The sequence below is a fragment of the Antennarius striatus genome, chromosome 9 (assembly GCF_040054535.1).
Source record: "Antennarius striatus isolate MH-2024 chromosome 9, ASM4005453v1, whole genome shotgun sequence".
NCBI lineage: Eukaryota > Metazoa > Chordata > Actinopteri > Lophiiformes > Antennariidae > Antennarius > Antennarius striatus.
Window position 1 is genome coordinate 22,994,762 of NC_090784.1, and position 16,671 is coordinate 23,011,432.

General features: G+C 48.9%; 2 protein-coding genes across 3 annotated transcripts; both read left to right on the top strand.

Moving 5' to 3' along the window:
• The first annotated feature begins 592 nt into the window (after positions 1–592).
• Positions 593–10,937, top strand: septin7b (septin 7b). Of its 2 annotated transcripts, XM_068323571.1 has the most exons (14): positions 593–873; positions 1,267–1,369; positions 2,447–2,553; positions 3,763–3,863; positions 3,937–4,071; positions 5,421–5,538; positions 5,633–5,725; positions 5,799–5,895; positions 6,005–6,056; positions 6,152–6,280; positions 7,173–7,193; positions 8,040–8,175; positions 8,948–9,090; positions 9,786–10,937. In XM_068323571.1, exons 2-14 carry the CDS (start codon positions 1,360–1,362, stop codon positions 9,823–9,825), a joined length of 1,182 nt encoding a protein of 393 aa, XP_068179672.1. In that variant the 5' UTR covers positions 593–873; positions 1,267–1,359; the 3' UTR covers positions 9,826–10,937. The 2 variants fall into 2 exon arrangements, with proteins under 2 accessions (XP_068179672.1, XP_068179673.1); XM_068323572.1 differs by lacking the exon at positions 7,173–7,193 and having other exon boundaries at positions 608–873.
• Positions 10,938–11,124: 187 nt separating this feature from the next.
• On the top strand, positions 11,125–16,448 carry si:dkey-256h2.1 (uncharacterized protein LOC337520 homolog). Its single transcript, XM_068323567.1, has 12 exons — positions 11,125–11,967; positions 12,197–12,336; positions 13,013–13,188; positions 13,269–13,429; positions 13,670–13,810; positions 13,911–14,032; positions 14,172–14,340; positions 14,544–14,689; positions 15,352–15,494; positions 15,567–15,693; positions 15,943–16,076; positions 16,246–16,448. The coding sequence occupies exons 1-12, from the start codon at positions 11,546–11,548 to the stop codon at positions 16,369–16,371; spliced, it is 2,007 nt and encodes a 668-aa protein (XP_068179668.1). The 5' UTR covers positions 11,125–11,545; the 3' UTR covers positions 16,372–16,448.
• The last annotated feature ends 223 nt before the right edge of the window (positions 16,449–16,671 follow it).

Below are 16,671 nucleotides of genomic sequence, written 5' to 3' on the forward strand. Positions count from 1 at the left end.
GGCTAATGCTAACTAATTTAAACCAGTCGACATTCTAACATGTTTGTGCTGCTAATGTTGTCCCGTTTCCGTGACTTAGCCGTTACAAACCCGGTTCCCATTACATGTGAACAGGACGGAGCCGCTTTGGTGTGGTTTCCGTGCCCCGGAATGGGGGCAGCATTAGTGTGTGTGTGTGTGTGTGTGTTGGTGGTGGTGGGGGGGGGATCGATAATCTGATCGGTCCTGATCGATGCCAGGCTGTCCAGACTGCACACATGGAGACGTTTCGGTGTCAGATTTAAGGAGTCTAAGGCCGCCGTGTTAATCTGGATTACACCGGATCTGCCTCTCGGTTCATGTCTTGACTCTGGGTTCATTGGCTCCAGACTGACCTGAATGTCAGTAATTGGCGTTTCCCTTCCACTGAGACAACAAACTGTGTTATTCTTTTCAAATCTGCAAAGGCAAACTAGTACAGCCCCCCCCCCCCCACACACACACACCTCCCAACAACAACCCCCCCCAATCTGCCACCACTTCCTTGATCAGAACTGCCTTAACTGTAAAGGAAACACACAGCTGTCGCTTCTGAAATGACACCTTCAACATCCATCTGTGGTAAAAGAAGCAGGATGAAGCTGCATAGCTGTAGTCATGGGGGGTGTTGGATTGGGGGGGTCACATGGAAGACATTTGGGCTGCTGTTTGGAGATGTTGACTTGACCTTCTAGTTGATTTTACAAGGGCGACCTGAATGGAACGCGGCAAATCGTGTTCGTCGGTCGGCCTGAAACTGATTGTTTCCTTTATGTTTTTCGGTTTCTTCCATCTTTACTGTCGATTTCTGACGCTGTGATCCTCACCTGATCCACTGACCTACAAAAACCAGCTGTAAGTGTTGAATTTGTTTCCTTATCTTCAAATAAACAAATGCGTTTTTTTGTTAATTTCATGTGCATGCAGCTCGCAACCCCAGAGAATGTTTCCATTTGATTTATTACTTCACATTTAAATGCTCTGCTTTATGCGAGCACTTCTGTAGCTCCTAAACGGTGGTGTAATCAGTGAAGATGTCAAACATAGTAGTAAAAGAAAAAATGTTTCGTCTTGCTTTGAATTGGCTTCAGGGGACATTCGGGCTCCTGCCGCCTTCAGCATGGGTAGCGCTTTGTTTTACAGCCTAATAAATGTTGTAGTGAAACTGTTAATATTTTCTTTGGCAGCTCGATTTCTTTGTGGTTTGACGTGTGTTTATTTCTCCTTTTTTAAATTTTTTTCTTACAGCAGCAAAAGAACCTGGAAGGATACGTCGGCTTTGCAAGCCTCCCCAATCAAGTGTACCGGAAGTCGGTGAAGCGGGGCTTTGAGTTCACCCTGATGGTCGTCGGTGAGGAGCTGCTGTTGTTTCCCATCAATCCACTCTTTGTGTGTGTGTGCAGTTGGCATTTTGGAGCCCTCCTCTGTTGTTTGTGCTCCGGAGCGACAGATTGTTAATGTGATGATATTTACACACCGTCAGGGGAGGGACAAACCGCATCGACGGCGGCTCGTCTAGCAGAAACATTCGGGGGCGGATTTATCTTTAAAAAAAACACCAAAAATGCAGACATTCTTCAAAATCGCTTGGATGTGGGATTTGACGTCAAGCCAAGATCCTCCTCCACTGATCGGTCCCTGTTTGGAGGGAAAATGTTTCCTCGGGTCAGAACCATTTCCTGTGGTGGGACCAACAGAATTTGTACCCAACATGTCTAAGAATAGAATCTCCCAGCATTCCTCTGCCTCATTTCCACTGGCGTTCTGGCCGCGTAGGGACTCCAGACACGTTTCAGTGGTGTGAAGTCTTTATCGCTCTTATTAGTGAATTTAATTCCGGTCGAAACGTTCGGATTTGACTGTTCCGGGAGTATATCGAACAGGAGGCGCTCCTCCATCCGTTTTCCCGCGAGATGGAGCCTGATTGGTCGTGATGTGAAAGAGGAATGACATCTAGAGGAAGGGAAAGGCGAGCTGTCCGACTGGTATTGCGAGCGGCGCATCCGCCCCACCCTCATGAAACACGTGACCGCGAGCGCATACCAGCCGCTCGCGCCGGAGTTCCACGCCACTCACGACAAAAAACAAGCGCCGCCGCGCAGAACGCCTCACGGAAACGCTCCGGACGGAGCTGTGGGGTAATATTGACTTGTGGCAATCGGCCAAAGGCGGGGCCACGTGATTGGTCACTTCCATTGATGGGTGGTTTTCATTGGGCGCCTGGAAACGCAGCGATCCGGGGCCCACAAGCAGTCAGCCGCACATAACGAGAGCTATTGTCTGTTTCTGTAGCCTTTAAATGTTAATGTGTTGGTCTGGTGTCAGGATGGACGCCTGACCTTTGATGCTCTTTGTGTGGCGGTGATGAAGACTTTCCTTCAGTAACAGAATCATCTGAGCGCTGATCCGTCTCGCTTTATTCGCTCAGGTGAGTCGGGATTGGGTAAATCCACGCTGATCAACTCTCTGTTCCTGACCGACCTGTATTCATCAGAGTATCCAGGACCGTCACATCGAATCAAAAAGACCGTACAGGTAAGAAAGACGCCTCCAAACGGCCGGCGGGACGTTCAAAAGCTAGCATCGGTCAGCTAATCGACGTGTCCACAGAGGCTTTCACAGGGGCATTGGTATGTTAACAACATAATTACCCCCCCACACACACACACACATTTAATTACCCCCACGTTTAGAGGATTGGTGATCGTTTGTTTATTTGTCTCCGAAAAGTTATTTTTTCGATCCGATCTCGCCTCAGGAAGATTGGAGGGCAGTGCGCCCTCACGTTCACGCATCAACGCTCGTGACTTCACCTCATCGCAGATTCTTCCTAGGCAGTCATGTGATACCGTACACCCATTCTATTGGCTGACGGCATCAGGAAGTGCGCTCTGTTCCGTGAGACACAAAAGTGTTTTAAACAGTCTATCGGCGTGTTTTAAAGGGAATACAGATAGAAGGTGGTTTAATATCAGTATGGGGGGGTTCATCAACGTTTAAATTACAGTAAATAATAAGATAGTTTGTTGATATATTGCGGAATTTGTTATTTTCATTAACCATGATGAACAAGGGGTTACTGTACGTTTTTAGCTGCTTCTGATTCTGGATCGTTTTCCTCAAATGACGCGAGAATGGAAGTTTTTTAAAGTGTTGCCAAGCATGTGGAAAAAAAAGAAACGTTTCCGGTTTAAATTGTTGGTGTGACGGGGGTCACGTATCTGTGAACGGACAGTAAGACGCACTCCAACGCACGGCCTGTCAGACGCTAACAGGACGGCGGCGGCTACCACTTCCTGTCTGCGCTCGTCACCTGATGACCTGCAGACGGGGGCGAACGTTACCTGAACAAAACAACCCGTCTTAGATTTATTTCCTGCCCTGAAAAAAAAAGGTTAAACTTAACGTGTCGAAACCCGCGGAACCTTTTTTTTGTATCTGGTTTCATTTGGAAGTGAAACTTTACTCCCTCAGGTTGTCTTCCTGCCGCTGCTTTAAACGCCACCTGAGCTACTTTGCGATCCTGAACGCCTCAGGCGCTGCTCTTTTATCCGTCTGCCTCCAGACGCTCGCGCGCGGCGCGGCGAGCTAATAGCAGCGTCTGGACCGGCGTGTTGCTACACGCTGCTAGCTTTGAGCGTTTCCCGTGAAGACGTTTACGATCCGACGCGTCAGAGTCCCCGTAGGGGGCGGTAGTGAGATGAATACACCCCTCATTCTTACTTTTGTTCATCCCCCTTTCAGGTGGAACAGTCCAAGGTTCTAGTAAAGGAGGGGGGCGTCCAGCTGTTGCTCACGATAGTCGACACCCCCGGGTTTGGAGACGCCGTCGACAACAGCAACTGGTGAGGACCGAGCGGAATACACCCCGTTCTTCATCCTTACAACTTGCTGACCCCCCCCCCTCCTCCTCCTCAGCTGGCAGCCAATCATCGACCACATAGACAGTAAGTTCGAGGACTACCTGAACTCAGAGTCGCGGGTGAACAGACGGCAGATGCCCGACAGCCGGATCCACTGCTGCCTGTACTTCATCGCCCCGTCTGGACACGGGTGAGTGTGTGTGTGTGTGTGTGTGGGGGGGGTTATGGGTTCAAATCTCTGGGCAGGAAACTCTTCGTTAGCATTTCCAGCTAGTCGACCTCTGACCTCTGGGACGGCTCAGTGGGTGACGGCACGGAGCTGCAGTCACAGCTGGCAGCTTGTCTGAGTGTGTGTGTGTGTGCGCTAAATAAATGTGTGTTTACCCTCCTTTCACCCCACCCCCACTCTTGGGTCAACACCATAAATGGTCATGAGGAGCTCTTTAGCGCAGCGGGTAGCGATGGCTAAACGACAGGAGCCTCTTCTGATCATCGACACGCGATCGGGTCGACTTTCTCTGGTGAATCAGGTCGAGACGCACGAGGGAGTCGAGTTTAGAGGAACAGGAAGTTGGATTTAGGCTCGTTTAGAAGTATTTATGGGTTTAAAAAGATGCTGACGGGACAGATTGTCTCGTTTGTGTCTGGAACAATTTGTGTGTGTGTGTGTGTGTGTGTGTGTGTCCGTCTTTCCATCTGCTCTCAGTGAGACATTGTGTTTGTACAAGTCTCTCCTCTGTCCCCACACAAGCAGCCCGCTGGCCTTTAGGATGAGCAGCGTATGCTCACACACACACACACACACACACACACACACACACACACACACACACACACACACACACACACACCGTCCCCTCGTGACACCAGCTGACAGCTCTCACACACAATCTGGATGGCAAGTTCTGCTGCTTTCGTCCGTCTTTGTTTTTAAACCACAAAACTTTCCTTGAACAATAATAATAGATAATAATAAGTAATAATCAATAAATATAAAGTAATAAACGTGTAAATCCCCGTTGGTGAATTAATAACATTGCTCGTATTTAATCTTTTCTATCAACTTGACAGAAAAACAATGGCACAAGTCAATCAGAAGCCGGACTGCCTTCTGATTGGCTGCTACCACTGACAGCCGGCGGTCGGCACGGTAACCCGACCCGCCCGACGGACGTGTGTCCGACGCGTCCGACCTTATCGGATTCAGCTGGAGAGCAGATTCCACTTCGATTCCAGGGATGTTTTCCGACGGAGAATCAATCAAACGTTCCGTTCCGCTGGAACCCACAGCGGTGGTGGCGGCGGTTTCTTACGCCGGCAGGGGGGGCGTCGTCACGGACGCGACGTGTTTCTATATTTGGTTGTTTTTCTGCGCCCCCGTCGTCCCGAGAAACCAATCGGAGTCCACGAACCGGACGGTCCCAGAATGCAACGTGTTTTCCTGCGAGAACGGAGGAGTGAAGTCGGTCTGATGGGTTGTTTTTGTACTTAAACGCCCGTTACGCCCGTTAACACCGCGTGTCCCCCCCCCCCCCGCAGGCTGAAGCCGTTGGACATCGAGTTCATGAAACGGTTGCACGAGAAAGTCAACGTCATCCCGCTGATCGCCAAAGCCGACACCCTCACCCCGGAGGAGTGCCAACAGTTCAAGAAACAGGTCAGGATTTTCCCCCCAGCTGCAAAACAAACGCCCCAACGCGGCGGCTAACACTGTTAGCATGTTTTCATTATGGCCCCCCCCCCTCCAACAGATCATGAGGGAAATCCAAGAACACAAAATCAAGATCTACGAGTTCCCCGAGACGGATGACGAGGAGGAGAACCGGCTGGTGAAGAAGATCAAGGTACGCGTCGCCCGCGCGTTAGCACTAGCTCGTTAGCTCGTTGCTAGTGCTAACGACTTCCTCCCCCCGACAGGACAAGCTGCCGCTGGCCGTGGTCGGCAGCAACACCATCATCGAGGTGAACAGCAAGAGAGTCAGAGGGAGGCAGTACCCCTGGGGGGTCGCAGAAGGTATGGAGGGGGGCGGGGTTTGGTTTCCATGGAAACGAAGGCAGGATTGGTTGTGGTTTTGTGTCTGAAACGATTTCAAACGTTTTAATCTGTGCCCCTCCCCCCCCAGTTGAAAACAGTGACCACTGTGACTTCACCATCCTCAGGGACATGCTCATCAGGTAGGGATCAATAACCGTTAATCACAATCAGCTGTCAGTGAGGCGGTTGCCATGGAGATCAGGTGGGCTGACGGTCTGCCCCCCCCCCCCCCCAGGACTCACATGCAGGACCTGAAGGACGTGACGAACAACGTTCACTACGAGAACTACCGCAGCAGGAAGCTCGCCGCCGTCACCTACAACGGCGTGGACAACAACCGCGCTAAGGGGCAGCTGTCCACCAAGTAAGCTACTGATGCTAGCCATGCTAGCAACGACACCCAGCCCTGTGCTACTGATGCTAACAGCACCAACAACACAGCCTCATGCTACTGATGCTAACAGCACCAACAACACAGCCTCATGCTACTGATGCTAACAGCACTAGCAACAACACAGAGCCTCATGCTACTGATGCTAACAGCACCAACAACACAACCTCATGCTACTGATGCTAACAGCACTAGCAACAAGACAGAGCCTGGTGCTACTGATGCTAAAAACAACAACAGAGCCTCACGCTACTGATGCTAACAACACACATCCTCACGCTACTGATGCTAACAACACAGAGCCTCATGCTACTGATGCTAACAACACACAACCTCACGCTACTGATGCTAACAACACACAACCTCAAGCTACTGATGCTAACAACACAGAGCGTCACGCTACTGATGCTAACAACACAGAGCCTCATGCTACTGATGCTAACAACACACAACCTCAAGCTACTGATGCTAACAACACAGAGCGTCACGCTACTGATGCAACACAAACTTCTCGCTATTGATGCTAACAATGCTAGCAACGCTAGCAACAACACAGAGCCTCATGCTACTGATGCTAACGCACTACTGATGTTAACAACAGAGCTTCATGCTATTGATGCTAACACGCTACTGTTGCTAACACACCACTGATGCTAACACACATCAACATGCTAGCTGCTCACAGCCATCAGTGTTTTGTGTTTTTCACTTCAATCCAAAAAGCGGCTGAAGTCACACGTCTGACGTTTTAGTGCATGACCTCATGACTGCATGCTGTGTGTGTGCGTGTGTGTGTGTGTGTGCGTGTGCGTGTGTGTGTGTGCGCGCTTGTGTGTGTGTGTGTGTGTGTGTGTTTCATTTTTAGGCTTGACACGGTTGAAGGAATGTAAGTGGTCATTTTTTCCTCTTCTTTTTGAGACCCTTGTGAATGACGTCTGTTCCTCCTCTTCCTCTTTCCTCCCCCATTGGCTGCATTCCGGGTGTCCACTCCCCCCCTCCACGTCCCCAACCCCCCCCCCCTCGATTTGGGTCTTTTTCCCGGTCGATCTTCCCTGGAACACCGGGAGAGAAATGAAATGAAATACTCGTTGCTGCTGCTGCTGGTTGCTAACATGAGATCCAGGAAGGAACGGTTCTGTTTTTTAATCTCAGATTAATCCAGTTTACCTTCCCTTCCACTGACATATCCTGGTCCCCCCCCCTCTTCATGTACCCCCCACCCCCTAGCTAGCAGGCTAGCAACAAGTGAAGCTATCTGTCAATCAGGGATCTTCCTTTAGCTTTTCCTTCTTTTGAGATTGGAGGTGTGTTCGTTTCCGTTCCTGCACTCAGATCGGGGTGAATCAATCTACTTCCTGTCGATCACGGATCACCGGTGCACGCCGTTAGCTTAGCACGGCGTTAGCTTGACTAACATTAACCCACCAGCTGCACTAACAGTCGCTGCTTCTAGATGCATCGTAGACGGTCCGTCCTGTCCGTCCCAAACCTTCACCCGTTGGTCCTCCTGCATCCCGACGTGTTCGACGTTTCGTTTCTCTGCTAAATGAGGGCTGATGGGATTTTTTGGTTTGTTTTTGGCGCCAGAAACTTCCTGTCGGCTCCTGGAGAGAGAACAAAGATTTAATGTCCACCGTTTAGCGGCGGCTCCTTTCTCCACGTGTTAAGTATGAATGTCTCTAATGTGTGTGTGTGTGTGTGTGTGTGTGTGTGTGCGTGTGTGCGTACACAGGAGTCCCCTGGCCCAGATGGAGGAGGAGCGGCGAGAACACGTGAACAAGATGAAGAAGATGGAGATGGAGATGGAGCAGGTGTTTGAGATGAAGGTCAAGGAGAAGGTGCAGAAGCTCAAAGATTCTGAAGCTGAGGTAAGCACACACTCACACACACACACACACACACACACACACACACAGCTCACGGATCGTTGGCTCATCTCCGTCTGAGTCACTTCCTTCCTCTTGTGACGTCTGGCGGTGGAATGCGAGAGTTTTTCTGCTCTGAGTTTGTTTCTGCTCATTTGTTTTATTTATATCTTATGTTTTCAATTTTTATTAATTGAAAAAATATTATTTAAATTATTATTTAAAAATATTTATTTTAAAATTATTAAAATTAATTAGTAATTATTATTTATATTATTATTTTATTAGTATTAAAATGTCAGTGCTGATGAACACCCCGAGAGTTTTATGAAAGACGGTTTTTCTTTTTTTCCGTTGGTCATGGAAAAATAAAATAATTTTTTACGTACATCAACCAAATACTTTTTTTTTGTTTGGTTTCCATGGCGACCAGGACTCGGTCTGGCTGTCGGTTTGTTTTCCGCCCCAGATGTCAGACGCCATTCAGTTTTTTCACACATTTTTCCACAGACAACAAACAGTTTCTGAAGTGGTGGGGTGTTTTTTTTTGCTTTTCAAGAGCTTTCATCTGTTGTTTTATTTCCTGTTTCCGTGGTAACAAGCTGAGGTTTTTGGTTTGTTCCGTGGGCGGGGTTTATCTCAGACGCTCGTCTTCATCTCAAACCTGCACGTCGTTGTTTTTTGTTTTTTTTCCCCCCGTGTATCGGGTCCTTGACCCCGTGACCCCGGTGCGTTGGCGGTGCGTTCACTGACCTGCACCCCCGTCCGTTCACAGCTCCAGCGGCGTCACGAGCAGATGAAGAAGAACCTGGAGGCGCAGCACAAGGAGCTGGAGGAGAAGCGGCGCGTGTTCGAGGAGGAGCGGGCGAACTGGGAGGCCCAGCAGCGCCTGGAGCAACAGAAGCTGGAGGCCTCCAGGTACGACCCCCACCACCACCACCACAGGGGAGGGGGCGGGTGGATGTGTGGTGGGTTAGCACCGCCCTGTGGCCGCGAGACGCTACTGCAGCACAGATGGAGTCAAAGATGGAGCAGAGCTTCCCGTCGTGCAGCGATTTGAAGCGTTTTAACGGATATTGAATGAAACTGTCAGAAGAAAGTGTCGAATCTCTTCTGACATCAGGGAAAATATAGTTTCTAGCCTTTTGGGTCTTTAGTTTTTGGTGATTTCAGCAAAAAAACTCGTTCTCTAGCAAAAAACAGACAAAACAAGCTTTTTGTACAGACTTAGATGCTAATATTTTAGCCTTGGTGACGCCTCAACAGTTGTTTACTTCTGTAAAATAACACAAACAACACGGAGAAGGTTTTTGATGGTGAAATAACTTATTTATGAATATACAACTATGTTCAACGTCTACATTTAACAAAAAGGAATGTTGTCACCGCCGATCGCGCCGCCAGTCGCAGCACTGCTGCCCCCTTCAGGGGATCAGTTCAACCTACGTGGCTGTAGGAGTAGGTATTGATCAGGGAGCTCCCCCCTGAAACAGCTCACTGTGAATTTAGTTATTTAGCAGTTGTCTTTCTACACGTTACCATAGCGATGACGTACTCGGATCCAGACCGGACTCCGATCTGACGTCTTCATCGCGTTTCTTCTCTTCTTGCAGGACTCTGGAGAAAAACAAAAAGAAAGGAAAGATCTTTTAAGCCGGCGGGACCTCCGGCCCGACTCGATGTGCTTTTTGTCTGCCAACGTTGGTCAGGTCAGGACCCCCCCAACTCCCCCAGTGTGCGGCGCTGACCTCACCCACCTCCTCCTCCTCACCCCTCTTCCCCCTTTCTCTCTCTCCATCCGTTTGCCAGCACCGCTGTGCTCCCACTCCCATCCACTAGGGGGTGTGGTGCACTGGCGGCACCGTGTGAGGAGGTGGGCGGGGTCCACATGTACTTCCTGTGCTGCCACCACCGAGCCCCCTCACTGCCTTGGGACTCATCGAAGAATGTGTTTTCCCTCAACCAACAGAAAAAAACGTTTTAGAAAGGCCAAACCCGTTTATTACTTTAATAATTATTATTATTGATGTTATTATTATTATTATTGTTGTTATAACTGAATTCTGTCCCATCGCTCTCGTCTTCCTTTTTCCTTTTCATCTCGAGGTTGCTTTTAAATGACTGATGATGTATAGACAGGAAGAGATCCCCGTCAATCTGATCTGGCTGTTGTACAATCAAACTGTTTGTTTACAGGATCAATAAAAAGTAATAGATTACAACCAGTAACTTGATCTTCCATGTTATATTAAAGTAAATAGAGGACAAAGCAATAAGTTGTTCTTGTAGTTCAACGGAGAAACGTGAGATCAGGAAATGAAACGCACCCTGGGCCTTTTTTCCTTTTTTTGTTTTTATGGTTTTCTAAACAAGCGGCTAAAATCTTTTTTTTTCCTGACATGTAACGCCTCCTCTTCCTCTGTTTAGCTGTTCCTACTAGCCTTGGACCACCATTTATAACGTCACAAGTGTTATACTTCACTTTAGTTTATTTTTATATATGTATATGTATATATACCGAGCCAGCTGAAGTCACAACTTTTGTATGTTTGGAAAAAAAAAAAGAAGAAAAAAATTCCCTCAGACTCGAGAAAACGGTGAAAAACGAAACTTTAAAAAAACAAACTTCAATCAGTCTGCAGGAAAAACATCAGAAATGAAGAGACGACAACGCAGTTTTTGCCATGGCCGTGTACTCCATCTGTATTTTTAATTTTATTTTTCATTTGTATTGTATAAAGTCACTTAATAAACCTGTGATGATACCGAGGAGTGAGATGGGTTTATTGTGAAGGTGAGCACACATCCAACCTGGAAAAAGTGTTTAAATCCAACCTGGAATTCATGAAATTTTGTTCAAATGTGGATGAAAAAGAAGGTCATTCAATTTTTTTAAAAAAGGAGTTTAATTTGTTTGATTTATTCTACACAAAAACAAAGAAGTCTGATCTTCCTGTTGTGTGTGGTGCAACATCCACGTCATCTCAGGAAACCGGTTTAACCGCACCGACGGTGCGCAAAGTCATCCAAATGACTAAAGATTCAAAGGATCAAAGTTCGTCTGTTTGCGGTTGATGTGATGAAATAACTGCGAGTCTTCCTGATGACGCACCGGTGGCGCGCATTTTACGCGCAACAGCTTTTTACGCACGGCTTGAATTCAGGGGAGAAAAAAAAGGTGACGCTGTTGTTGTTGTTTTGAGTTTTGAACGCGTTACCTCCTCCTTGTCCCGTCAGGGCCGCCGTAGACGGTTTGACCCGCCTCTGACTAAAGTCTGTGGACACCAGACGCGTTTGGAGCTCACATAAAGCCTGGAGACGTCAGGGAGCCACGCTTCGTGGAGAGATCACGTGACGCGCCGGGGTCTGGATTATGCTGCTGCGTTCAGGGCTCTGGTTCGTGGTTCTGACGGCCCAAACCATCGGATCCGTTCCGATCCTGATCGGAGATGATTTCTCTTGCGGGTCCCAGGACCACACGGTCGGCTTCAGGTCCGGTAAACCCTTCCAGGCCACCGGACCGGAACCGGGAGACCTGGCGGACGCGTTCACCGTCCTGACCCTGGAGGGGGAGTTCTCCTTCCAGCCCGGGTCTCTCCCGGGACCCCTGATCCTCCACGCCTTCACCAACAAGTCCGGGTTCCTGGAGTGTCTGTGGAGCTCCGAGGAGTCTCTGCGCAGCCTGGCTCGGGATCTTCCGGACCGGACCCAGGTCCTCTTCCTGTCCCTGGACGAGTCCGCGCCCAGCGACGTGCTGTGGATGCGGGAGCAGGCGCACCGAGCCGCCGCCGGCAGGTGACCACAGTTCTGACCCGGTCTGGTGGGGGGGTGGGGGCAAAATAAGAATGTTTTTGCTTTCACTTTTATTTTTGTGTAGAAATTTTTATTCTCTTTGGGATTTAATCCGGAATAAAACCAGCAGACGCTCTGCTGATGTGACTTTATTTGACTGTTTAAATAAATAGACCTTAATGCCTGATGTCACCCCGTCCTGTCGCTGACCTTTGCCCCCCCCCCCCTGCAGTAACAAGGAGGTTCTGTCCAGGCTGCACTTCTCTCCGGTGCCGGTCTTCGCTCTGGGAAACTGGATTCCCATGCTGATTTATTCCTGGGGCTGCAAAGCCCACAACTGTGGTTTGTCCCAGGTGGTGTTCAGGTCCAACGGTAAGACGACGGCTTGTTTGTTTGTTTGTTTGTTTGTTTGTTTGTTTGTTCCTATAAAACACCATCTGGTGCCTCAAGAGATTATTCATTAGTGAAATGAGAAACGCTTTGGTTTAAATATACAAGTAGAGTGTGTGTGTGTGTGTGTGTGTGTGTGTGTGTGTGTGTGTGTGTGTGTGTGTGTGTGTTTCTAGTATGGAGGGTGAGAGGGAGGGGCTTGTGTATATTGTTTTAAATCCTATGAAGCACGTTGTGTTTGGTGTTCTTGCGTGAAAAGTGTTTTATAAATAAAGTTGATTTAATTTGATATCGATTCTTTCTGTGGCAACAATGTTGGGTTGGACCAGAGCCCAATCAATCAATCAATAAATCAACCTTTGTATAGCGCTTGATCACATCAGAAGACATTTCAAAGCTCTTTAAGACAAAGGAACACAACACAACCCCCCAGAACAGGCAGGGAAAAACTCCCTCATTGAGGGAGAAACCCCGGCCGGGACCCAGACCCTGGATCTCCCAAACGAGACACTGCTACTGTCTGTTAAAACGATGTATGTTGGTTTCTGGGGTGCACATCGTAAATATTACACATTCATGTACGTCAAACAGGCCTTGAGATGTTTTTGGATGGGGGGGTCGTCATGGTAACTCATCATCCGTCACCCCCCCCCCACAGGATGGAGTCTTCCGCTCATCGTGAAGCGACTGGACGCCCGGTACGACTGGCTGTCGACGCGCTGGAGCCAGAGCTCCTATCAGCTGACGGACGCGGGCGACGGCTGTGGCCCCTCCCCCTCGGTGTTGGGGGCGGTGGCCTGGGTTTCGGAGGGAAGCTGCTCTTTCTTCACAAAGGTTTGTTGCCGTCGGCGCTCCGATTTGACGCCCCGGCGTTGGGCCAGTCTGACCTTGAGACACCCCCCCCCCCACTCCAGGTGGAGAACATGGCCCGATCCAACGCCTCCGGCGTCCTCGTCTACGCCTCTCCAGGAAATCCCATCCGGGACATGAACTGTGTTGACGACGAATGCGACGCCACGCTGAACATCCCGGCTGCCATGGTGCACCTGGAGCCGTCGGTGACTCAGGCGCTTCGGTACGCTCACTTCGACACCCCCGCAGAGTTTAACCCCAGGCTTTCAAGGCCGAAGCGATGATCCTCTAAAGCCTGTTTGTTTCCTGCGGGGCGTCGTGCCCTTCTCCTTGTTCCAAAACATCACCGTTAATCAATTATTTACCCCGACTGACCAACGTCATCCGAGGTTAAATGTGGTTTTGTTTGTCGGGGGAGGATTTCCTGTCCTCCTGGTGTAACTCTTGCACCCCCATCTCGCAGGTCTGGACAGAAGGTGTTCGTGTCCTTCCAGAACACGCCGTCCCCAAACTTCTTCTTTGGTATCGACCACCGGGGGGCGCTAGCTGAGACAGGCTGGTTTCTTTACCCCACATTCAGCTTCCTCAACTGGCAGGCCCAGTGGTAAGAAGTTTCACCAACACCCCCCCAGTGGTGTTTTTGGGCAATCTCGCACAAAGCTAAGACGCGCCTGTGCCTCTGCTTTGTGCGCCTGTGTCTCCAGGTTTGATTTCGCTGCCGATCTGTGGATCAGGCTCCAAACTCCTGCAGAGGTCGTTCCTGTTTTTGATAAAGTCCAGATGCAGGGGAAGAACGGAGCGGTGGCCACCGTCCTGATGCCCCCAGGTAACAACATCCGTGGTCTTCACAACGGAGGACTGACAGGGTTACGTAGACCCAACCGGGTACCCATTAGAGACCCTGTTCTGAGCCCAACGAGACGTTGCGTTGGCGCAACTTTGTAATCCGTGCCATCTCCCTGTAGGACTCGGTGAATTCAACACCCTGGAGCTGGACGCCGCCCTGTCCTGCCCCGAAAAGCGTGACGCGTCCTGCGCCCACTGGGATCACACGGTTCAGCTGTTCGTCTGCTGCGACCCTCTGGGCCCGTTCTGCAACATGGAGCTGGGCCGGTGGATCACCGCCTTCCGCAGGTAAGAACTGCATGTCGCTTGACGTACCTTCAGTAGCGTGCTAGCTAGTTTTAAAACCGTAAAACACACGTGATGAACCTCAACGGAAGCAAAACCGCGTCTGACTTTGGTCCAGCAAAGATGATGCTAATCACAAAGTTCGTCCCTCGCTGTACCGAACTCTTCATGAACTTTAAGACTCTCCTGTTGGGTGATTTTCGCAGAGGGATCGGACACTGGCTGACCGACGTGTCCCCACTGCTCCCCCTGCTGGACGGAGATAAATGCACCCTGACCATGAAGACGGTGCCGTGGGCGATGCCGTGGATCGTCTCCCTGAACCTGAGGTTCAGCATCGGCAACCAGACAGGTACCGAACGTAAAAACACGAGATCGTTTGACCCACTTTCAATGCGACAAACTAAAAACAGGACTCGTTAAATCTGAAACAAACTTCCTTTAACGTTTCGAAAAGGAAGGAACTCCGTTCGTTTCTAGTTCTCGGAGCGTATCCGGATAAAAATATCCTCGCAGCTATGAGTAAGATTTTAGTTCCGGGAAATAGTTGAAGTCAGTTATTTTTGATACGGAGGATAATATAAGAAAACCGTGGAGTGTGTTTGGTGTTGTGCTGTAAATAAAGTGAATAATTATTTATATATATAATTTTGTAAGGGGATTTTTAAATTTTTGGTAAATAATTTTACCAACTGTTAAAAACGAACCGATTTCCTCATGTGAGTCTTTTCTGAAGACTCTTAAGAAGAAGTTGAACTGGTATATAAATAAAAGTTGATTGATTGTAAAGGTTCAACTTTACATTCAATTTTACCTTATTAGTTATTAATATAATATAATATTATAATATTAATGTTCTCGGCCTCTAAGGTTGTTTTCTGAACTACAATTTAAACGAATTCTGTTAAATATTTCAAACTGAAGGATTTAAAGATGCTTCATTAGTTCAGTTTCTCTGCTTCATGTGTTATCTTTTATCATTTAATGATCATGTGACTTCCACTTCCTGTAAAGCTGTCGGTAATGACACCAGGTATGATGCAGAGGAGCTCCGCCCCTTCAGCGTGATGTCACTGTACAGCGGCGGAACCTTTGACAAAGACTACAACAGCAGATACAAACCCATCGTGTTCTCCGTCCCGCCGTCGACCAAGAAGGTAACCGACGGCGACCCGTGACCTCTAACGACCTTGTGGAGTGGCGTCTCTGCAGCTGTGGTCTGTTTCCAGGTGGAGCTCTACGCCGTCATCACCGCCCACGGCAGCGACGACAACAACTGTGGGGAGTTCTGCGTCACGTCGCACAACTTCCTGTTCAACAACGCTTTCAACAACAGCCTCGTGTTTGATTCCGCAGGTGAGAAACGTCTTCTTGTAAAGATTTATTATATAATACAACCTCAGATGATCATACAGTAGTACCTGGAGATATGACTTTAATCCGTTACGTGACTTTTCCCACACGTGGTAAAGAACGAGATGCTGTGGTTTTTCCTGGTGTCACCTCAAACACACGGTTCTTAAATCGGCCCCTGGCCGAAGGCTGTTTTCTTGCACTGATTGTTGGGTTTCGTTTCCTTCGGGGTTCACGGTGGGGAACCATCAGGAACGTCTCTGGGCTGCACCGCGTTGGTGAAGGAGGGGGCGGTGCCCAACGAACACGGCACGTGGCTCTACGGGCGTGGCGGCTGGTGCGACGGGCTGCAGGTCAACCCTTGGAGGACCGACATCACCAACCAGGTGACCTCAGGCTTTATCGTCATCCGTCTGAAACCTTTCAGATCGACGGACTCGTTCTCTTTCTGTGTATTTACATTTATTTTTGCTAAACCTCCTGAGTCTCGTGTTTTCTCTGTTTCACCACTAGATGGCGTCGTCTTAATTGTGCTTCTCTTCCTTCCCTTTGCAGCTGGACACAGACGGATCTAAATCCAACAATGTCCTCTACTTCGGCTTGTTCGATGGACACGACCCCAATCCATCCAGGGACCCGGGTTACATCATCATGTCGTCTTTTCTCATCTTTTATAAATGATGCTACTTTTTAATTGAAGAAATGTTTTATTGGATGTGAAAACAAACTAAATATTAAATGTTTTATTTTTATACATCTTACTTTTTCTGTCTCTGTTACTCTTGTACCCAACATTAAGAGGGTGTCGTTTCTCTGGATGAGATAGGATAGAAGATAGGATAGAATGGGATTTGATAGGGTTGAAGTGGGGGCGGGGTGAGATTGGTCAGGAGAATGGGGTAGGACAGGAGAAGATAAGATGGAGAATGGAATGGGGTAGGAGAAGATAAGATGGGAGAGGAGCAGATGGGAGAGGACAAC

Excerpts from the sequence above, each read along its gene's own strand:
- septin7b (XM_068323571.1), top strand. Across the intron at positions 5,726-5,798 it reads GGCTGGTGAAGAAGATCAAG|GACAAGCTGCCGCTGGCCGT; the intron begins GTACGCGTCGCC and ends TCCCCCCGACAG. Across the intron at positions 7,194-8,039 it reads CTTGACACGGTTGAAGGAAT|GAGTCCCCTGGCCCAGATGG; the intron begins GTAAGTGGTCAT and ends GTGCGTACACAG.
- si:dkey-256h2.1 (XM_068323567.1), top strand. The coding sequence starts at position 11,546 with ATGCTGCTGCGTTCAGGGCTCTGGTTCGTGGTTCTGACGGCCCAAACC. Across the intron at positions 12,337-13,012 it reads GGTGGTGTTCAGGTCCAACG|GATGGAGTCTTCCGCTCATC; the intron begins GTAAGACGACGG and ends CCCCCCCCACAG. Across the intron at positions 14,033-14,171 it reads CACCGTCCTGATGCCCCCAG|GACTCGGTGAATTCAACACC; the intron begins GTAACAACATCC and ends ATCTCCCTGTAG.